Consider the following 24,334-nt stretch of genomic DNA (forward strand, 5'->3'; position numbering starts at 1 on the left):
TACTTTCTAGGTCTCCGGGGACAGAATAAAGATTTTGCAATGTACATTAGTCTGTGGAGATGGAAACCACTCACCCTGCATGTTGCACTCTTGGGTGATTTTGCAATAAGCAGCCATTTGTGTTCCCCAGAGAAGGTGTTTTTGAAGGGTTTGTATCCCGCTAAGGACTCAGGTGGCACATTCCTGAAGATGTCCCAAACACTTCACAGAATGACACTCAGTGTACAACACATGCTAATGGAAGACTGGATAAATTCTGAGATGCCATTAGTTAGATGACTGAAATTACCATCTATGAAACTGAATTCATGACTCCAAATTCAGGTCAGGGAAGGAAAGTAAACTAAAATTACTTCAGTGGCAGTGATGGATGATCACCATTTATCAGTGGATAGAGGGCAAAAAGGCATTTCCATGTTTCAGGGCCTGTACTACAGCATTTGTAATGCTGACAACACAGTACTGGCTGTCATATCAGAAAGAGGTGAAAGATACAGTTTGCTAAAATGGACTGAGTACTTTCTGAAGGCCTTTAACTAAAGACCAAAATAATGGGAAATTGCATGCAACAGTTCTCTCAACAGCCTTTTCCCACATTCACATGGAGCCACTAGGCGAACTACTCTGAAAACATGGACACTTGCAACCTACAAATGACATTTAGCTTCCTCTCCGTTTTACTTCATGTGAGTGTTATTATTAATTCTCAGATGGCCCAATGTTTGAACATGACTGACTAACCACTGTTTGAGTGTGATCAACCAACTCAATCTAACCAAGGCCTAGAGAGCTTTGTTAAAAGTATGGTAGTGGACAAAAAAGCCATTTGAAGCACTCGCAGTCTTGACACCAGTGATAACTGCTGGTCAAGTCAATCTGTGATGTTTTTTGGTTATCACCTCCACCATGATGGCCTCTGTAACCAGCATCTTCTGTCATCTGTATTTCATGAAAAACTCTACTCTGCCTTTGAAAAGGATGTTCTAAACTTATTCACATGCTTTTGTTGTTTCTTGTCTGTAACACATGCAGAGCAACGCATCCGTACGCAACGTCTCCAGCACTTGGAAAACCCCAACTGCATGGCACATGACGCCAGGTCAGCCCTGCTAGCATGAGCTCGCCAAACCTCTGCACACTGGGCTTCCCGAAAGGTTTCAAGCCCAGTTCATGACCCATTGCCCTTCATGTACTCATGGTATTCCAGAGCTTAAAGCTCTGGAAGAAGACTCACCTCGGTGAACACCGTGAAGCTGAGCTCTGCCAGGGCACCCTGGGGACCAGAGGGACGTTACAAGCGTCGCCGCTCTTCACTCTCTACTGCCCAGGCACGGTGGTTCCTTCCCTGACACAACCAAAACGCTTGGCCCCTGCCACCGCCTTCCCTCTCCGCCAGGAACCCGCCGGGACAGGCCGATCCCGGGCCGGGGCCTCTCCCCTTCCCGGCAGCTACAGCCCCCGAGGCCCCGGGCGGGCCGCGCAGGGCCTCTGCCCGCCGACCGGCCCCTACACTGGAGCCGTTTTCAGCCAAACGCTTGAAGCGGGGGCCCTGCCGCCTCCCCTCGCCCCTGAGGGGGCTGTTCGGCCGGGCCCGGCGCCGGGCACGTCTCCACGAGGGGAAGGCGGCCCTGCGGCGCCGGTGGCTGCCGTGAGACCCTTGCGCACCTCTACCTGCGTTACCTCTCCGCCAGGACCGTCCCCTCCGGTTTGCGGGTCGCTTCCCTCCCGCTGCGCCCTGGCAGGCGACAGACAGCCCGATCCCCACGGGACACAGCCACCCCCGCCCCGCCGGTTTGCGGGCAGCGGCGAGCGGCCCCGCGGCCTCCGGCCCGGCGCTGCGCATGCGCCCCGCGGCGCCCCGCGGCCGGCGGCAGCGGCGGCGGTGGAGGGGCCGGTTCGATGTCGGCGGCGCCACGGCGGCTTCCGGGAAGATGGCGGCGTGGAGAGCGGCGCTGGCGGCGGGCGTCCGCGCTCCGCTGAGGGGGCGGCTGGCCGGACTGCGGCCACCTCGGAGCCAGCGGCGCCCGCCCAGCTGGAGGGTCGCCACCGCCGCCGCCCTGCTCGGGGGAGGCTCCCTGGCGGCGTGTTACAGCGCGCGGCCGGTGGTGTTCCCGACGGTCCTGGCTCAGGTAAGGCGGCAGCATCCCCGCGCCGGCAGCCTCGCCTCCCGCCGGCGGGCAGAGCAGGGCAGGGCCGGGGCCGGGCGCGGGGTTGCGAGTGCCCGGGGCGGCGGTCGGCGGGCGCGGAGGAGCGGGCGGCGGGCGGGCCGGGGTCCGCGGCGGGCGGAGCTCGTCCGCCTCAGCGCCGTGAGGCGGGACCCGGCGGCGGGAGCCCTCGATGCTCGGCAGGTACTGAGGTCCTCGGCCCCCACGGCAGCGGCCGGGATCGGCGCTGTGTCGCTTAAACCGATCCTGTCACCTCGTTGGAGGGAACTTTGTGCCGTTTCCTTCAGTGGAAGAAGGCAGGGGGTTGCCGTAGCACCGAGCGTTTGCCCCGTTCGCTTGACAGCCCCATTCGTGCCACCTGCTGAAGCTGTGAGGGGTGGCGAGCAACGGCCTGCCCTGGGCTCCTCGTTTCGCCGGTAACTTCCAGAGCTCGTCTTCCTTCCACGGTGCCCACTCTACATGTCAGGTGCTGTTAGACAGTTGTGCACCTTTTTTCCCCCTCAAGAAAATAGTATTTTGTGCAAATAGTGCTTTTATATCTCATACTGTGTCTGAAATGCATCGCATGTTGACATTTAGGATGATTTTCCATCAAAATGTCTGCTATGTGTCTTAAAATGTAGTTTGCCTTGGAGTATCAATGCACGCTCAGGAGGTTGTGTTCCAGGGCAGATAGTCATTATTTACAAAGTAATCTTCACAAGCTCTAAAATACCATTATGCTTCCCAACTTTATTCTTTTGATGGAGGTAGCGAACTTTTTCCCATTCTTCCTTTGGAGAAGAAGTTACTGTCCATTAGAGCTGGTTAGGTATTTCAAGACTAGAAGACCTAAATGCTTTTTAGGCCATAGGGTTTTGGGCGGGATGGAAGGAGGAGGTCAGCGTATACTTGCAGTACCATTCATCTACTATGTAGGAAACTTTGGAAGTATTCAACAGTTTGTATGGCTTCAATATTCTCAGATACTGAACAGACTAAACTGCAGGCAGGTAAATACTGACCTGATTTATGCTTGAGTCAAGAAAAAGGAATTATTTTTTTCTTTTTTTAATTGTAGTCTTAATTGGGGAGAATTTCTAAGTTGATGCTTCTTAGGAAACTCCGATTTTTCTGTATAAGCATGTTTCTAAAGAGATTACCTATTAGGCCTGATTCCTTGGACAGCGCATGTTAAAACTTTGGTTTTCTCTATATAGCTCCCAGTGAGGAAGGCATCCATTAGTCCACTAGAACTCCTACTGGAAACGTATCTTTTCACTGTAAAGAGCCAGAAGAATACGATTTTACATTTACTTGTGTGGTGTTGCATTATGTTTAAAAAGTCCTGTCACTGAGACCAATTTCATATATGTGTGGGGCTCTTGTGTAAGTAGCTGTGTATGTAGGTATATATAAATGTGTAAATGCAGGGAGTAATCGCTTTTAAAGGGTGTTGAGTGAAGTGATCCAGTTCTAGTGCCGATGTGTTCAGGGAGCAGCTTCCATGTCACGCGTAGACAGTTCTACAAGTACACTTTTTAATTCTCTGGGGGGACTCGGAAAGCCTACAGCTTATTCAATTGATTAATTTTTGGGGACAGTAAATTGAAGGACTCTGCAAAACTTAAGTAGTTTATTCAATTCAAACTTTTCAGTTTTCCAATAAAAAGACTGGTGGAGATGCTATAATCTACCGTTAGTTGATGATATCTATCAGTTACAGGCAAAAGTTCTCCATATGCCCTGTACTCCGTGTTGCTGCAGTTAACATATTGAGCTTTCTAAAACTATGTAAGAAGTGGCCATGCAGAACATGACACTAAAGCCTGTAAGCTGGAAGTGGAAGTGGATTGTAAAAGCTATGAGGAACAGAGTGATAGAGCCAAAGTAACGTGCTACATTTCTTTTATAGCAGTATAGATGCTTCTTGTGGCTTCTTATTGACAGCAAAATAGTCAAAAACAAAACAGTGTTGAAACAAATGGGTCACCTTTAGTTTGTTTTGGAGGGATCCTTTTTCAGTTCAGAGCTTGTGCAATCCTGTTACATTGAGATGCTTTTCACATTGTAGCAGTGGACAACTTTACTTCCTATTTTTGTTCTTTTTCATTATAATTGATTTTAAGCAGCTTGAGATTGTGCTTGCGAACAGTTATGAACTGTTTGTTCATCTTGCAGTATGTCATGTAGTGGAAATGTTTGCAGCATAGGTATATGAAATGTTATAGATTAAGGCAAGTATTTTAAATTAAGCAGCATAACTTTCATTGTCATTGTGGCAATAAAAGAATATGTAGTGGAAATGTTTATACTTCTGTCTCATCAACCAGGCCTAGCATTTGTTCTTCAGAATCCAATGAGATTATGTCACAGTGCTTCCCTGTTTTCTGTGGTAATACAGTCTTTACTGTTGAATCATAAGAATTGATTTCTGCAAAATGGGTAGTAATTACTTAAAATACTTGACAAAGTGAAGTTGATAAAGCAGAAATGTATCACCATGCTGTAAAGAGCCAACAGAATATGATTTTATGTTTGTTTGTATGGTGTTTTTCAGAAGCATTGCATTATGTTTAAAAAGTCCTGTCATTAAGACCAATTTTGTATAGGTATAGGACTCTTGTGTAAGTAAACATGTATGTAAGTATATCTAAAAAGTGTTACATTTTAGCATAATTTAAGCCACTGAGTAAATTCTTGTTCTTGTCTTAAGTGAGATGTAACACCCATTGATAGCTTTGTTGTAGAATCAAACTCTTCATTGTAAATACTTACTCTTTATTTAAAGTACTTGAAGTTGATAACTATTCAGATTTTTCTTTAGTCTTGATAAAACTAATCTCTGTCAAACTAGTCAGAAATTTTTCAGCTATACCTTGTTCTAGACAGCTTCAGAGATACAATTTACTGTTAAGGCTGGCAAACCACGTGTCAAATCTAAAGTTCTGTAAATCCAGTATTTATTCTTTTTCTTCTAAAGCTATCCATTATTTTAAAATCAAATACTGATACCTTTGGCACCTAGTTTCTTACGTCTTTGTTTAATTCCAGTCCTCGTGTGCTGCTGCAGTGGGTTTAATCCTGCTTGTATTGGTTGTTGTCACTTCTGACTTCTGCTCAGAGTGCTTGAAATCAAGGCTGTCTACAAGTCTTTGCAGAATCAAAGGTCCTGCAGAGTCAGTTAATCTGTTTTCCTTTTGTAAGTTGTATGGCTACTGTCTGTTCTATTTTGTAGTGGCTTATGCTTGGTTACTGTGTTCTAATATAATTGTTGTTTATTCTGGCAATAGATTTTCAATTTTGGTGTTTTTAAACTTTTTTGGCAGTGTTTTATCGGTATTTTCACTGCCACTTACCTGTTCTGACTTCATACGTTGAGTGGGGAGCATATTAATAATAAAAATTTCTATATATAAAGTAAGATTACCTCAGATGTAATCTTTCATACTAACTGTCTCTTCGGAGCTTCAGTAAGTGATTATTTTCATTCTCTCTCTTCATTTGCTGACCTAATGTTTAGAAACATACAGTTAATATATATTGGAATAAGTCCTTAGTGCTTATTGTAAATCTCTACTGCACAAAAACTTTTATAACAAAATCAATATAATTTCTTTTTTATTTTTTATAGATACGAGGTTTTAGTTCTGTCTGCACTTGTTAATTACCAGTGAAGCTACACTGACAATATCCTAGACCAGTTTTAGCCTGTGCTGGGAAAAACTAGATCAGTTTTTTTAGATGAAATGAGCTAGTCAGTTTGTATAATGGGTGGGAAAAGGTGGGGTGGGGATGGTATAAGAGCTTTTGTTCTACCAGTGTAACTTAGAACGGGGATTTATGTTGAAGTTCACTGAAAGTCTTCCTTCCTAACCAACACAGCCAGGTCAAAAATTGTGTAGTACATGCAGCACTACACACTGCAGTGATACCATACAGGCTGCTTTTCTTCTCTAGTAGTGTAATTCAAATGACACAAAGATATATGATTTGTAACCTTGATCAGACTTGCAGTATTGCCTACTGTCTCTTTATTATCTCAGAGCTTGCAGTTTGCAATACTAACGTGGCATTATATGGCCTAAAGCTGTTGGAATTCTTTGGCTAAAGTGTGCTTGTTGTGAGTCAGGCTTGCAGTCAGTTAGGTTACCTTTTTCAGGGTCAAGAATCAAGTATGTGATAGCCAAAGAGCGTGCAAGTGAGTTTGGAACGGCTGTAGCATTTTGTGAGAGACAATGACTCCTGCCTCCCTGCTCCAACAAAATTTGGAACTTGCCAAGCGACTGTAGCGTTGATCTCATACACGCACATACTGCAAATTATAAGGAAACTCTGAGACGCAGCAAGCTGCCAGAGGCAGCATCTCCTGCCCCTGCTGAGTTTTTTATGGATGTGTTTAGTCCCTAGCTTCAGAAAGAAGAATATAATTTGATTCACCCTTGAAAAGTTGCCATCCCTGCAGTGTGTCGCGTTTTGTGTTGAGTTGAAGTCACTGTTTTCCAAATGATACTGACTGGAGTTGTTGTTATTAGCACATATGTGAAGCACATGTGTGCAAAGCCTTGTCTGTTTGCTGATAAACGTGCTTTTGTTTCAGCATTCTTTTCTTTTTCTAGGGGTGTAGGAACATTAGTTGGTATTTACCAGTTGATACAGCTTACCTGAGGTAAAGAGGAAAACACAACTTCCTACAATGGGCTACGGTTCTTCCAGATAAGAAGAGACTTGATTCCTGTTCTGGAGGTCTTAAACAAATACATATTTATCATACAGAAAATAATAAGATAATTCTTATAACAATGGTTAACGAACCATTTGTGCCATTTTTATTTTTTAGTGTCTGATATTTCTGAAATTCTCATTTTATTTAAAATGTGTTTGTTGAAACAATCCTCTTTTGGACTGTGTTAAATGTTTTATTTCACTTTACACTTTATTGAGTGTTTCACTGTTTTCCAATGTTAACAGTTATTAAGAGAAGCAAAGATAGCCAGACTTTGTGTGTCGCAATGATAAGAAAACTACTACTCCAAGCAACTGGGGCTTAAATTAGTTTTCCGGGGCTACGTGTGTAATCACTACAAAAAATTATTTTGGAACTATAGCCTTACACTGTTTAAAGAAACCAGAATACTCTAAAGGATTTTCCAAACACCAGTTTGTTCAGGGAAGAACCCTTTGGTTCTGCCACTATGGAAAAGGCAAAATAATATACTGGAGGACCTCTTTACAAATCCTACGGCTATGGAGAACTCGGAAAGTGCCACACTTCATAGGATAATCTAGGGAGAGTGCTATTAAATATAACTCTTAAGTTTATCAGGGGTTTGGTAGATGTCTCTGGACTCTCAGACTTGGAAGCTGATAGCTAAAAATGGTTTTAAAAAGTTCTGAAGTCCTGTATGTGTTTCTTGGTGACACTTTTAAGATGTGCACTGTGTCTCTAAAGAGATGAATGTTGGGTTAGAGTTGTTTTAGACAAGTTCTGATATGTTGTGCGTGGTTTTCACTCAGGTAAAATTTCCAACCCAAATCAATAGATGATTTGCAAAATAATGTCTACTATAAACATGTTACCTGTTTAGCTTATTTTTATCTGATTGGTAACTTCTGGCATAAATGAGTGTAAAATATATTCATGTTGTTGTCAGTGGCCCTCATTATATGCTTCCAAAACAGGTGTTGTCAGCTGCATGCATATCAAAAGCAGCATTTTGTTTAAATAATTTGAAGGAATTTCATTAGAGCAATGGAAGGAAGAAGTGCTTAGCTCTGGGATTTTAACATTTTTCTACACATCCTTTGTATGCAGGGTCACTTTGTGACTTAAGTTATGCTTATGCTACTTTTTGCCCACACTTTCTCACTCAGTATATTTCTGAATATTTTTTGTAATAGGTGATTTTTTTATTAGGAAGACAAGCTGTGCATAATAACTGCATGATTTCTGGTACTGGCAGATAAAAGGTATATATGGCATTTGAATTCGGTCACCAAATAGGAAAAAAAATTAGTGTATTTCTTTGTAGGAACCATTGTTTAATCTGTAAGTTATGTGTAAATGCTTTAAATTGTGAGACACTGGCAAATCTCGTTAGAATGGGAGTTTTTGTAGGGTTTTTTTGGCAATCTGTTTTAAAAGCCCGGTTCATGCTAAGCGAAGAACATTACTATTCAGATGAGGTGTCTTAGTAAATATAGAACACAGGATAAAATTGCATAAGGATGTGTAGTGATGTATGGAATTGCCTGGAGGGGAGGAATGAGGTTCTAAAATAAAACCAGAAAGAATATGTGCAGTCTACTCTGAGAAATATACAGGGAGATTCTTGTGCTTACTCTGTCAGAAAAATATTGCCTGCCTTTGTTGGATCAAAGATGCTAGAATGGTTTCTGTGTCCTAAGTAATATTTTAATGTGTTTATCTCCGAGTCTTTATTCTATTAGAAATGAATCGAGAATGCAAATGTAGCAGCACATACAATAGATTGCTAGGATGCTCACAAAGTTAAATTAAGCATGTATAAAATAAAAGTCTGCAGCATAATGCTTTAACAGGTTTTTGAAACTTAATGCAAATGTTTTTAATCCACATCAAACACGCTACTCAGTGGTAGCTTGCAGGCTTTAGAGAAGCCTCATACTTGAATTCCACTGGTGCAAACCTGACTGCATGGTCAAATCATTAATGTTTAAAATCAATGTAGTAAAGCAAGGCCATGTAAAAATCACTGACATTACCATTGCTGTTGTGGGTTGGAGCATTTTTAAGTAAGGACTGTATTTCTTTATTGTTTTTTTAAAAAAATCTCTTCCCTGCTTTACCTTGTCCCTTGCTTAAAATGTTGTACTTCCATTTTTTTGCATCTTATTTTGCTGGTTACAGTTGTTCTCTCTGCATGAGAGAACGTATTACGCTGTATGGAGTGGACCGGGATGCGGAGCACGGAGCCAGGCAACAGTCCCCTGCATGGACTTAGATTTCTGTTCTGGTTGTAGCATGGTTGGAAAGGTGTTGGAGAATTCCTTACAGCATCTTCAGGTTGGGTCCCTGAACCATCTGCAAGATGGTGCCTTTAAATCTTCTTCCTGCTGCAGAATCTGCAAAACTGACAGCCTTTCGGGGGGCGGGGGGGGAGCAGTTTGATTCGAGGTGCTTTTTAGTGTGGTGAGTAGGACGAGGGAAGTGATTGTCCCCCTGTACTCAGCACTAGTGAGGCCCCACTTTGAGCACTGTGTTGAGTTTTGGGCCCCTCACCACAAGAAAGACATTGAGGTGCTGGAGTGTGTCCAGAAAAGGTTGGTGAGGGGTCTGGAGAACAAATCTTATGAGGAGCAGCTGAGAGAGCTGGGGTTGTTCAGCCTGGAGAAGAGGAGGCTGAGGGGAGACCTTATTGCTCTCTACAACTACCTGGAAGGAGGCTGTAGAGAGGTGGGGGTCGGTCTCTTCTCCCAAGTAACAGGCAATAGGACAAGAGGAAACATCCTCAAGTTGTGCCAGGGGAGGTTTAGATTGGATATTAGAAAAAATTTTTACATGGAAAGGGTTATCAAGCATTGGAAGAGACTGCACAGGGAAGTGGTGGAGTCGCCATCCCTGGAGGTATGTAAAAGATGGGCAGACGTAGTGCTCAGCGACGTGGTTTAGTGATAACTTTTGTCAGAGTTAGGTTGATGGTTGGACTCAATGATCTGAAAGGTCCCTTCCAACCTAGGCAATTCTATGATTCTGTGAAGCCGTGATGTTTCTTTACAGCAGTGCCCAGCCCTGGAGAGGCTCGTCATTGAGGTGCAGTGAGCTGCGAGCTGTGCTTTTGTCGGCGTGTGGTTACATCTTGCAGCCAACTTCGTGGTTTACTTTCCGCTGAATCTTTACTGCTATATTTACTGTCTTGATAAATATTACAAAAAAACATTGTCTTAGATCATGACAAGGCAGCCAACTCTGTAGGAAAACACCTTAAATACTGCCTATTTTTAAACAGGAAGTGGGTAGTCAATTTTTTATTACATGACTGAGGTATCTATAGTCTGTGGCTACATAAGAGACAGTTTAATGCAACTGATGCATATGCTTTCTAACTGTGGTATATTGTGTGAATGTATTCCTATTCAGTTTTTTCTTTTCCATGCATTTAGAAGTAAACTGAAGTACTACAATATAATTGGCTTGGTTCTGTGCGTTTAAATGCCTTGGTAACATTGTTGCCTCTTAGTCATCTAGAAGGAATGAATTTCAGTTAATAGTCCCAAAATAAGAAAATAGTACGTGTTGAAAAAATGCATTTTAAAACAACATTCCTCCAGTTTTTAAGCATCAGTAAATATGCGTCTGCCCTGCAAGAAGAGCTCTTTGGAATTATGCTTTCAGCCCAGCCTACCCTAATCCTTTCTCTTAAGTATAGGTCAGTCTTTCTGAAACCGTTCCTCTTGTGCGGCCAGTCAGGGTAACCTTAGCTACCTCTTGTTTAATTCTGTATTTCACTGTGTTATGGAAATACTGTGTGTATCAGGTATCCACCAAGCAGTCTAAATCAATAACTGAGATATTAAATATATCACAAACATCATTCTCAGCATTAGTGACATACAGACATTGTCATGTTGTGTGCTGAAAATAGCATGTGGTATAGAGAGTATGGAATCTGTAGGACCATGATGTTATAATTAATTATAGACTTAAATATTACTTATGGATGTGCATTTGTTTCGCAACTTTAAATATACGGTATCCTTTTCAGCTTTTTGAATGTGAGATATTTATATCCTGAAGTTTTTGGCTTTGAAAATATTTACATTTATTCCCTTCTCTGTGGGCATGGAGGTTCTTTGTGCAGGTATCTTCATTGATACTAAAACAACATGAAGTCAAATGTAATCTTAGGGGTCAAGGTTAAAATTTAACTATCTTTCATCCGATCTGTCACCTTTTACTTGAATTCACTCTTGCTATATGACAGCGATGAAACAAAATCTAACAAACATTCTTTCTAGGCGCTTTGATACATGTGAACAGATGGGGTGAGTTAAGCTGCATGGTTTTGTTGTGTTTTTAGCTACTGTTTTAATTGCAATGTAATAAAAGGTTACTGTGAGAGCTTTTGGCTGTTTCTGTTAGTGGACAAACATAAACAGATAAGAAAATAGCTTGCCTGAAAATAAAAAAATACTCTTTTGAATAGAAGGAATTGCACAAAATAATATTCTGATTTTTAACAAAGATCCCAGAGAAGAAACTAATATTTTTTTACTGGATATACAAGACGTTTCCTTCAGTAAATACTCTAGACGGTTTCAAAAGAGGTACTATAATGTTTATTTTTTTATCTGCTTTCTTAGGTGAAAGCTCTGTGTTGGTTTGTTTTTTTCTAAAATCTTTGAACATAGTGATAATTAGCTTTTTTTTTTTTTGTAAGAAATGATCTGTTGCATACAAGCAGTAGCATCTCTTCTCCTGTTGCTGCTGTTTTGCACTGTTTTTCAAATGCATTTGCTGGATTAGTGTGAGTGCTCTGCATTACACTTCCTCGCAGACCTTTGCATAAAGACTGTGGCTGGCTGAATATGGCTATTCCTAGCAAGTGGTCAGCACCTTGGAAACACACGGTAGTCAGAAAAATAAGAAATAACTCAGAATCTAGTTTACTTTGTGCTGTGGATAAACTTATATAGACTTCACTGGTGATAGCTGTAACAATAGCATTGGGTCTGTTTATTCCATCTCCTGATTTTCTGCATTGGATGCTTTTAGGTCACTAAATTTTGGTACATTGCAGTGTTTAATTTTCTTTTTACTATGGTTCTTTATTATAAGGTTACTCAACATAACTAGGCCTCAAATAATATTCCAAAAAGACACCAACTAAAATAATCATTAAAGATAAATGACAGATAAAACTGTGTGAAATGCTCATTCAGAATACATGTAGTTGGCTGTATCTCCTTACTGCTGCTCCTGGAGGTTATTATTACACTATGTACTGAAAGAAAAGACAAGGGAGTCTAGTCAGCTTTAAATACCAAAAAGCATTTACAGTAGTTCCTCAAGGTTTGTGTCCCTTTCAGGGTAGGAGAAATTTCAAGAGTGACTGTCTTGCACTGATGGAGTCTATAAAAAGCAGTTATAGCAGATGTAGCTAATAAATATTATCTTATCAGCACTGATGCCTTCCCTGCTCCTTTGCCAAATCAGCAGAGAAACTCCTTCGTCTGCCTCCAAAAACTGCAAAGACTAACTCTAGCATAAAGATGAAAAATTGACATGAAATGAAGAAAATCAGTGTTTACAGAAATAATTTTTTTCTTAATCTTTATTTTTTAAAAATAGGCATTTTCTTTGATAATGCCTATTATTGGAGATACTGCTATATTACGTTAATAATCTATTAACAAATTATAATGCAGTATCAAATAAAATACATTGAACTACATATAAAGCTGTGTACATATACATTTATAATCTAAATTTATACTTTATATATATTAGTAAGAATATAATAGTATGCATGTGTATAAAATATACTTAAAAAACAGACTGTATGAATGCAGTAATAAAAAATAAATATAATGCTCTGTTAATAATGAAGTTATGGGTTTTATTTTGAACACTTCTAATCTAAATTGTCAGATATGCCCAGATTTTGAAGGATGGATTCTGCCTGAAGTTCCGTCAAAGGCTCCTTCTGGTGGCCCTGTAAGAGGCAGAGGGCTGTGTGCTGCCAAGTCAGGTCAGGCCTTGAACTTGACTACGTGTCATGCATGCCGGTGTCAGATCTTGCCAAGGAGAAAAGTGGAAAGTTCTAGCCTGTCGTATTGATCACCGTGGTGAAACGGACTTGGTAATTGTATTATATTCTCTCACAAAGTTGGCAAAGTGAAATTTATTTTTCAGTACAAAAGTCTTAATGGTTACGTATTGACCACATTATTTGACGGTCTGCTTCTCCTTTTTTAAAACTTTGAAAATTAAAAGACACCGGAGCTAAATGCCACAACTGACAGAAGAATTGGCTTGGGGCTGCAGTACAGCTTCTGTACCAGTTCTCTCTATGTTTGTTTTTGAAGCAGCTGTGGACTTGTCTGGTAATTTGGTGTTTTTAAAAAAAATGCAAAATCAAAATGATACTTGACATGGAGACTAAGATGCTGCTTTTTACCTTTACTTTATAGCCTTAAATGGTTTAAAAGCAAAGTGACAGTGGTCTTGGTAGCCTGGAATTGTCACAAAATTCAATGTTTTCCCTTGCTCATTTACCTGAGGGGAAGGCATTGGAGTATGGAATGCAGTAAAGCTGATTGATAAAACATGTGTCAACCTTTTGTACTGAAAAATATGCTTGATGGTCTTAAACATAAGGGAATACAGTAGTATCACTGCTGTATTTGGGAATAACTAAAAAATGACAGGATTCTGCTGAAGATGTGAAACAGCAGGAATAAACATTATGATAAATGTTGTGATCTCCAAAAGATGCAAATAACAATATGAAACATGCACCAATTTAAAAGCAGGGTTTCCCAGAGGAATTTAGACACTTTTATCTAATGTAAAGCAATAATATAAAACCTGTACTTTTCAATCATGTACAAATGAGGGGAATTTATATTTGATTTAGTTGTTCACATTAGAGGGAATTCTGGTTCTTAATGCATAACTGGTCTTCACGAAATCCATCTCCACTTAAGATTAGCTTTTCTACTTTTTGCAGTGAGTTGCGTCCACGGTAAAACATCCTGGGGAGTTGTTTGTTTGCTTGTTTGTTTAAAAAAAAGAGTTTTGGTAGTAACATGCATAGATCAGAGAAAACATTTTTTCAGTGCTTCAGACAAGTGCAAGATCTGGTTTGTCTTTCTGAAATTTGTGTCAGTACTGTAATTTACAGGAATTTTTTTTTTAATGGTGCAGTTACAGCAGCTACTTAGAAAATGTAGACATGTTTTAGTAAGCTTACAGTGGGGGAATCGTAGTCTTTCTTTGGTTAGGCCAGGGATGTTTATAGGCACATGAAAAACAACTGTGTTACACTTCATATATACTGTGTTCCCTGTCATCCTGGAGGTCGTACCTGGTCGTACCTGCTTCAGTACTGCAGTTTGTCAAGTTTCCCATCACTGCATGCTTGAGGGACACTTCTAGCCCATTTAGTGTCCCTGTGAATGCATTTGGCAAAACAAAGTTGTTAGAGGTAATATCCCCCTGCTGTAACTGGGAAGATTACACAAGCTTTTGGTCACCGCACCAAGCTGTAGAATGTGTCTCCTCTGTCAGTAAACTTTGAATAGACAGATAGTGATGATGATCGGGTTATGTTGAGGTAGCCATGAGACAACAGTGATCTGCTTTCGATTGTGGATAGGTTATTGGTCCTAGAGGCCATACTTTGCAAAGAGCAGAGTCCATGAATAGTTTTATAAGAATTTGAAGTTAACATGCTAGCAACACTCGTTCCTATAAATCAGCTGAATAATTTTTCATATTGAGATATTTTGCTGAATGTGAGAAACTTCCCCTGTAGGTAGTTCAGAAAAGCAGTTGAACTTCATGGTGGGGTGATGTAGTGATCAGAAGTGTTCAGAAATCATAAATCAAGCCTTAAAATTGAACTGGCTGAAAATGCAAGGTTTTTATTTAAGGTCATGTGGATTCTTTTTATTGATTTTTTTTTTTTTTTGAACCTCCAGGCTTGAGACATCTGAATTGTAAAGCCTAGAAGTTCTTCAGTGAAAGCTGAGATACTTTCTCAGTATTATGAACAATAATGTGACTTTAATGATACCAAATACTTTGCTAGTATTCACGATGAAACTAAGTGGCAGGATCAACGTATATATACACTTTGCGTACCCTTGACTTGAGAATCAATAGTAGCAAGAGTCTTGGTGAGTTCTTTGGTGGCATTTGTTAAATCTTGAGGTGAGAAACTTCCTCGAAGAGCCAAATTGCACTACTTATCACAGTGAAAAACAAGCCTTTAACAACAGAAAAAGGGCTGTAAAAACTGATGCCTGCTTTCATCTTGTGGAATTCCTAGTTAGTTATCCATTTCATATCCTGTCTCCTTTCCTTATACTAGAGGTTTGCTCCGTGTCACTTATTTTCTTGATTTGTTGAGGGCTAGTGACCTTGAAGTTCCTCCAGATGGAAAGGGGGAAAGGATCCCTTCCCACACAGAGGAAACTTGAGAAAGTTGTAGTAGTTTTGTTTTTGTTTTTTTTAAAAAAGGGGAGGGGGAAGGAATTTTCATTACATGGAAATAATTAATCTAGCAAATATAAACTTGGATTATCTTTGTGTGGATTGTTTTTGTACGATATCGTGTATGTTGAGATCGTTGTTAATGACAGGGTTCTCATGCACTGCAGTCAAACAGATATAAGCATATGTTACCTAAGCTATGAGTCCTGGGTTGGGTTTTGCTGGGGGAGTAAAATCTTCCCCCCATATTTTTTTTTTTGTAGGTCTGTGGGAGTGTAGTGTTGCAATTCATTTTTTTCCAGCTCTCCTCTTTATCAGCATGGGAATAGCTGTGTTCATAATGCCAGGTTTGATACGGAATTTTAGCAGCCTTGTGTTAAAAGTAACAAGGCCACACGTGAGCATAATGATAACTGTGCTGGGAAATCCTGGGCATCTGCATTTGTGTACAGAAAGCCTCAGACTTTCCTGTAGTAGTAAGTTTGCTGGAGAAGTGTCACAGGTATTTTTTTCAATTATTTTCTTTTTTTCCCCACTGAAGACAAAGCAGGTTGTTGTAATCTACAACATAGGAATATGTCTGTGTGGACAATATTAGGAAGATTTCTACTGCCTAAGACAAGAATAGGAGAGGTAATTTTTTGGAATAAGGAGAATCTGAAGGTTGGGATATGAAATATTTAGGCTCAGATCCATGATCTGGATAGAGCACAACACAAAGCTCAGTGTGCATCTTTCATATCATAGGTTAAGAGTCTCATCAGCCAACTTATTAGGTGTTCTACGATGATTATTTTTTTTTTTTTGATTGAACAACAACAACAAAAAAATCTCGGTTGTCCTGAAACTGTGATCATCTTCTCCTGTCAGTCCAGACCCTTCAGGACTTAAAACCAGTCTGTTGTCTCGTCATTGGCCAATCCAAACCATGACACAGTCTTATATTAAGTACATATAAGGCAAATTTATAAAAACAAAAAGCTTTCAGGAGAGTTGTCTTTTTCCTTTTTTATTTTTTTAAGTAAAAGTATGTAGATTCTTATGGTGTTGTTTATCTGTGATAAAAATATGATTCTTTTAGAGCCAGACTGAAAGAAAGGCCCAGGATTTCAAAGGTATGCTATTTCTCAACCAGGTTTGGATATAACTGGATACAGCAAATACAGCTGAAGAAAAATCAAATCAATTTTGAAAGGAGATATATCATCAGCTTTTCTCTATCCTCTCAATTTACCAAGAACTTCCTGAAGAAGGGCTAAGTTTCTTCTAAGACTTAGAGTCAAAATAATTGTCTTTGTGGAGTATTTAAAAGGTTCACACACAGATAACTTGGTATTCAAAGTATAGTTGGTTCAGTGTAACTCACGTAAGCGTCTGTGTGAACTGTATCATAAGTTTAATTTGCCTGTTTTAAAAACAGTATTAGATTAGAGTTGGAAAGATAACGCAATAATTTACCAAGTGCTAAATTGGGTTTAAAATCCGCCTTAATGGTATAGCCTGAAGTATGTATCTCAGTTGTGTTAAAGATACTATAGTTAAAAATAAACGGGAGGACGAAAGGCCTATCTGTGGTGTCAGCGAGGCATGTGGTAAGCTGATGTATAAAGGGAAGGTAATGGATCTGCTTGGATTCCAGCCAGCGGTGCCGGACGCGGGCATTCTGCCGAGGCACATTCCGGGGCATTAAGTGCAATCCCTTCCCCGAGCGTGCTGAGCCCTCCGCATCATTCATCTTCCCTGTGGTCCGCTCTGCCGGGGGCTGGGCACACAGCTTAGCCCCTTCCATTCCCTGTGCAACTTCTTGGTAGTCGCTCTTTCAGTTCTGGGCGGTGTTTCACTTACGAACACTTAGACATGGGTAACTCTGTTTGAATCTGCTGTGCAGGCACTATCTTTCAACTTGCTGTTACTTTGAATAGGGTATTGGAATCTTGTTTCTGCTCTAAATTTCTGGTTCTAAGTCAATCGTCTTAAGATGCCTTTTTAATGTACATTTTTACATTTATAAGCCCTATTGGTGTTAGCATGCAAAATTAAGTAGTGGTGGAATTTCCTTTTAACCTCTCTGTCATGTTGGCAACTTATTCTCATACTACAGCTGTTTGCTACCTTATAGCAACACTGGAGGAAAAAATGGAATGATCTGTTTTTGTGAACACAAAGAAGAAGGAAAAAGGAATTCTTCATCAGTGGATGACACCCATATATTTCAACAACAAGTAATTAAGTGCTGCGGTAAAACTCACTTCCTAAAGGTGTCCAAGATGGAAGTTTACATCCTCCAACCTTTGAGAAGCATCATTCCCCACCAGCCTAATTTTCCACATTTTCCTATTTTCTTGGACATTTAAAAGCAAGATGAGTTAGGCATACAACTCCCTGTTATGTCTCCTAGAGTGAAAACTTTAAAGACATTCAGAAATGTATTTAATTTGCAGGGTTGGCCCTGCTCCTTCCTGTGCTTAGAGGCATGGGTTACCTCAGGCCTCCTGATGATAAGCATGCACCATTTTGTGAAATTAATTCCTCCAAGGTTGTCTTTGATGGGTAGGATTATTTGGCCACTTGTTTTATGGAATGAGCAGAGCAAGCCTGAATGTATAGACCGTAGTTTTGTCTGTTTGGTTGTGTGCAACCCATTTATAAAAAAGAAATGTTATGAAAGCATTTAACACAATATAAATGTTTATAATATTATAGCTTTTAATATCAACTTTTCGTGCTAATGGCTGTGATTACTTTTCATTGTTCTTGAAAAGCTGTTTTGTAACAAGAAGTTTGAAATAACTATTTAATGTCAAGCTGGGCTGAAATCAATCTAAAAGATACTAATATGCCTAAGGTAACTGTGGCCTGCACTTTGTTGAGTAGCTGTGCCTTGGAAATATGAAATGACCTGCGCTTCTAGTGTGAGTGTTTATGTTTGCTTTTTAAGAGTCTAATGGCCAAAATCTATTTTTAAGATACTTTGTGTTTCTGATGTGTTGATAGCAGTTAATCCTTATTCAAAATGTACTGTTACAAGCTAAGCTCGTTTAATTAAACTGATTTACCTTTCACTTTTCCAGACCCTTTAGAAAATCTTCGTACTTTTAAGTGCTACGTAATATTGTTTAGAGTTGTGGATGCACAGAACTAGAAAAACTGGACAGTGGAAAGCATATAGAAAGGGATGGCATTTTCATCCTCTAGCATCAGGAATGTAGTGCACTGATGTCTGTCCTCCTTCATTCCCGCAGCCTTGCTCAAAAAGAAGCCAAAGTCCAAAAAACTTGTGTTGTGTGTGATGCTGTCATTTAACATTCTCTGTGCTTCTGGTACAAAGCTATTTACGTGTGGGACCTAAATAGCTGTTCACAGCTGCTGCCAGCTTATACCCTGGTGATGGTTATAGCTGCTTGCCCTAACACTGGAGAGACTTCTTTTAAATATAGTATTTTGATGAACAATGTGTTTCTTGGTTAGAGCCCTTGTCTAACCCTGTTCATGTTTCACACATTTAGGAGAACTGACATTAAGCTCATCTCTGTTACATATAGGGAGCCATAAGCACTCAAGAAGACAGAGTTTTTACGAACAAATAGATGTAATTCACGAAAAGTAGTGTGAAATGGTATAAAATGTGCCTTACACTGGACAGTCTGTTGTGCAAACAGGAGAGCAGTGCTTCATTTTTGGCAAGTTCCTCTGGTTACGGTAGTACACATTTTTTGTTGTTGTAGTTGAACTACTCTGTGTCAGGTCTTTAACTATACTTTTCTAGTAATTTTTACTGAGCTTTCCCAAACATTTAGTGTTGGGTATCTAAAGAGAAATTAATATGAAGCTAAAGCAAAGGCAGCAGTGTTTACATTGAGAGGAAAAAAAAAATGTAACACTGAGAAATAGCTTGTCATCTCTTTCTCAACTCTCTTATCTATTCATTCCATAATTCTATCAAAATAAAGATAAGAAAATAAATATCTTGATCTTATGTTGGTGCTCTTGTGTAGTGTAGAGTGGGAAAATGGCCCACTGGAACTTCTGACCTGCTGTTCTCTCTTCCCAGATAAGAATTTTCTGGTTCTTCCTTCCAGTTGACTCTTATATTGCCTTCCTCTTGCCTCTGAAGAGCATCCTCAGCCACAGCCTTCCCAGTTTGAACTTCCAGGCTCTCCGTGCATTTTGATTTAAAACAAGCATTTATTTGAGGAAGAATGAAGAACAATTAATAGTTATTTTTTAGTTTCAGAATAGACAAAGTGAGAACTGGTTTCTTTCTACATAAAGTAGTATAGCTTAGTATCATTTTAAAAAGCCAAAATATGTGCTTCAAGTTGTCCATGTAGTAACCAAAGTAATTAACTTTTTAAAAATTCTTGCAACTAATTTGTACAGATATTGTTGTACCAACCAAAATGTAGTGTTATGTGATTTACAGGTCAGAAAGTTTACAAAACCGTAAACTTCAAACTTCTTTTATGATGGAATGAATAATGAGCAGTTGCGTATCTTAGTAAATAGGTGCAAAATGTTGAATATAAATCATGAAATTACACACAAAATATTGATTGGAAAGGAATGGTATTTTTTAAGAGTTACTTTGTGTTGACACTGAAAGGAGTTACATACATTCTGATTAGCTGCCTTCTGTAATGCATTATGGTTTTTTAGCTACTGTGTTAAAGATAGCTTGGGCTTCCCTCAGTAGAAGCTTTAATGACTAGCTTGAAGCCATTTTCCTTTAAGGAATTAATATTTAGACATAACATTAGCTATGGAGGTAATTAACAGGTTTAGAATAATTAATGAGTAAAATTGCAAGGACTGTAATTTGCATTGCCTAATATCAACTTTTAAAGCTTTCTTTAAAGGTTTCTGCTCATTAAAATGTTAAATTGGTTTTATTTCATGAACAGGATATGAAAATATATTGCTGTAATTTCTTTTTAGGCTCCATTTGACTTGACACTTCATTGAAATCAAGCCTGGATTAATAATTTACTCTTTTCTCCAAGCAGATACACTAGAGGTTCAAAAAAACTCATTTGGTATTGCTTACCTCTGAAATTTCACTTTATTTTTTGATTGGATTTGCTTGGTTTTATAAAAAATAATTATTTTGCCTTTTAGTGTGTGTTGGTGGGGAGAAGGGGAAGGAGAGAGAGAGATGGGCTTTTACATGGGCTTTTGAGTTCAGTTTTTTTGCCAAAACCAGTTCCTCATGAGAGTGGAAAAAAAAGCCCTTTAACTGGGACATCAAATGCTTGCATCGTGGTTGTCGCACTCTGTTGATGTTTGAATTGACTAAGTTGATAACATTGATACCTGAGAAAAACTAGAAGCACAACAGATATTTTAAGCATGCATGTTGTACCTAATTCTCTGTAGTTTGGTATTACTCCAAATGCATAACTGTACTTAGGAAGTTCCTTTCTGGTCTTCCAAATCAGTATAAAAATTGGACATTGCTAACTGATGTGGGAGTGGCATCCCGAGGCTTCTGATCTCTGGTGTTAAATCTTTTGAAGTGGAAAAAATAATAGCTTAGAAAAACTTGATTGAAGATTGCTTCAAGAAAAATGTGTTTAGTAAGTGGTTGCTTAATTGACATGTGACCTGTACGGTTAGAGATGCCAGACAGCAAAACTACAGTGAAAGAGCTGGGCTAAACTTTATTTAAATAATGCTTTCAGATGCTATTATACATACAGATTGTAATCAAAATTACTATTTTATCTAAAGCTCAGGCTGAGACTGTAAGAATTGCTACTTTATAATTATCAGTAAATTGCCCAGGCTACTGCCCAGCCCAGCTAATTGCTTTCCTTTTTGTGCTTTTTTCTAATCAAAGAGGAAACAAAACTATGACCCAGCTTAGGAATGGCCGACATTGTGTATCTGCTGTTTCATCAGCGAAGCAAGTTTTGTGCTTCTAAATGAGGTGGTTTTGGTTACAAGGCAATTATGCTCCTTGAATATTGCTGGGTATGGCAGGGCCTTCAGCGTTTATTGGGGATACCTCTTTCCCGTTCCTGACAATGACCATTTGAAGTTGCCTCATTTGTGGAATGCTTTTAATTTCTACATATAAATGAAGTAAATTATCAGGGGTTTTTTTCAATCTTTTAAGTATTGTCATACATCTAAAAAAATAATGGTGAGTTTTTACTGTCATTCATGGTTTTACTTCAGGGATAAACTAAAAGTTCTTGCTTTTCTTGAATTACTTCGTCCATATGTGTCTGTACTTGATGCTTGCATCTTAAAAAGGATAAGGCTTGATGATTACTAACATTTTATTAGCATTGTTATGTGATGTGATGGCATGTAGCAGTTGTGAGAGAAGATATTGTTCTCTGACACATTAATCCTGTGTTATGCCAGGCCATTCACAGACCATTCACATAGTCTTCATTACTTATCATTAATCTTCCATGTCATATTTCTGCAAATCTTTTGCCTGTGATCATTCCTTACTTGGAGTCCATATTTAAATGTAAGGAATGTGGAATTCGTGAGCAATGTGGTGCTCAGGGAAGATAAATACAGCACTCGGTTTCTCTTGATCTGTTTTCTCTTCTTCATCATTTGATTGTTTTTTCAGACCAGTCCGTCCAATTTTATTTCCTAGTTTTCCACATAAAGTCACAAATAATTGCAGGCTTTCCAGACATCACCTATAAAATTATTTATGAAAACACAGTGATTCTTATCAGGATTGTATGTGTTTAAAAACCCCAAACCTTCATTGGGGTTGATCACTTGTTCTACTTCACTTTTCCTAGCAACAGTTAATGGATTTAATTGGAATCTGTGAAGTCATTTGAGGTTTTTCTGAGCCTGTTTCTCATCTATGCAAAATGACTAGGAGATGGAAAAAAATAAAAATAATTTGTGCTTATGATTACGTATGGAAGAATTAACGTGTATTATATCAGTATCTGTATTGCATCACTAATACTGTGATTCTCTGGTGATTAAATAGCTCTTAGTGTGTTAGAAGTCAAGAAATTGTTTTCTGTGTAATAGTGCTTTTATGAAAACATTAATTTTCACTCTAGTACATGTGTTTTTCAGTGCCTTTAAATAACCGTGTAGATTGTTTTCTTAAGCTGTGATTAGCTTAAGTTATTTAAATACAGAGAAATTATATTATATATAATGAGAAATTAATATATAGGTGGTTTAATTTTAATTATGAGTAAAATTATAGTACTTTAAACTGGTATGGCAGAAAGAGGCCAAAATTGGTGCTGCATGTCATTCCAAAGGACAAGAAGAACCATTGATGCTGTTGTGCTGTGTGTGCTTGGGAGGAAGCAAGACCCTTATGCAGAGCATTGAAGATCAAACTGGGGTTATACTTTTGTTGTGGAATTGGAGAGGGATGAGTTAGTGTTTGTGTGGTGTGTGGGTTGGGTTTGTTTTATTGTTTGGGTTTTTTTAATGCAGGGGCTTTTACTCCTAGTTTTACTCTTAGGAAGCAGTTCTAGTCATTCGTATTTTTTCTCATTGACAAAAAAGACCTGCACTTGATGAGCAACTGTAAAAATTAGATGCAGAGATTTCAGAGGACTTAACCAAATGCTTGCTATTAAAGGCACATTTAATTTTGCTGGTAACGTTTCTAAGTATTTATAATTTTTTCAGATGCAATAAAATATGTAGATAATTAAAAAATAAAAAATATTTCCTATTGTATATATGTAGAGACTAGTTATTGGTAAAGTACGAATGGTAAGTACCATTGATGAGTAAGTTTAAACAAAACTGTGGAGCAAATCAAAAAGTAAATAGTATGGATAATAAAATAATAGCAGTCTTGAGGTCTGCAATTCTTTCACGGATTAGATACTTGATATTCTGCTGGCATTAAGTTCAAAAACCTGTTCCTTTACTATTTGTAATTTGACTTCAGTCATGCATAGACTTGTTGACAGCTATTTACTAGAAGTCTACCTTTGCAAAAGACTGGTACCCTGCTGTGTAGCAATAAAAATATCAACATACCAGCTGCAAGAACTATTTTCCAGCTGTATTAATATGTAAGCATTAGAAAATGGGTAAGACTTGCACTTTGTTCAGAGGTGTGCAAATACACTTAATTTCTTATATTAATTGCTTGGCTGCTTGATGGTTCTCTTTTCATTAGAATTGTGCTTTATCTTCTGTATCTTTCTTAAATATCAATATTCAAATTACTTTTTCAAGTTATCTATATTAAAAAAAATGGTTCTGCCTCACAAGTCCCAAGCTATGTGTGGAGCCTGTTTAGTGTATTAAACTCTGTTGTTAGTAACCTGAGAAGACACATTCGGTGTAGTTGTGTATTTGACACAGCACAACTCATGGCATATACCAGACGATGGTATTTTGTAAAAGACATTAGCGAACCTCTTGGGTTGTCAGCAAATAAATGAAAAATATTTGTTTATAAGCTTCTGAAAGTTGTAATATCACCATTAGGAGAAAGCTGTGCTTTTCTTGCCTCCTGCTACACATGTACTTTGAGGGCATGCTGATAACTGGGTTCACTTTCTCTGCCTTTCTGCTCTGTGAACTTAAATTTTAACCTTTCCTCTGAGCACATCAGTCTGTTTTGCTGTAGCGCTAAACAGTGATGTTCAATCTAATGATTTCTTTTTTGGCATTTGTAGTTGAATTGGTTTTGGTAATTAGTAGAAGTTAATGTTCTCATTTTGAGGCTGCAGCTTTTAAAAATTTACCTATTCTTTTTATTGTAGGTTCATAGCTAGGAACAGTAAATGTACTTCATCTGACTGTTTCTGTCATCTTGCTCTATTTGGTTTGTTTGTTCTGTGTCTAGAAGCTAAGCCATACCTGTAATAGCTGTTATCTTCTCTGTGTCTTTTCTGTCTCTGTGTTCACGTTTTTAAGAAGAAGAAGAATGGTGAGAATTGTGTACAGTATTCAAAAATGTTGCTACACTAGTGGCACAGCGATTTTCTTCTTTTTTTATTTTTTATTTTTTCATCATTCTCTCATT

The 24,334-nt window shown here is 38.9% G+C and overlaps 1 protein-coding gene across 1 annotated transcript in view; it reads left to right on the forward strand.

Annotated features, from left to right (window-relative positions):
• The first annotated feature begins 1,690 nt into the window (after positions 1–1,690).
• Positions 1,691–24,334, forward strand: part of MICU2 (mitochondrial calcium uptake 2) — a 153,304-nt gene continuing 130,660 nt past the window's right edge. Inside the window, exon 1 of the mRNA XM_074569344.1 lies at positions 1,691–2,129. Coding sequence (XP_074425445.1) covers positions 1,842–2,129 — 288 coding nt within the window. The 5' untranslated portion in view covers positions 1,691–1,841. The remainder of the gene's footprint in view (positions 2,130–24,334) is intronic.

This window comes from Larus michahellis, chromosome 1 (genome assembly GCF_964199755.1).
Source record: "Larus michahellis chromosome 1, bLarMic1.1, whole genome shotgun sequence".
Classification (NCBI taxonomy): Eukaryota; Metazoa; Chordata; class Aves; order Charadriiformes; family Laridae; genus Larus; species Larus michahellis.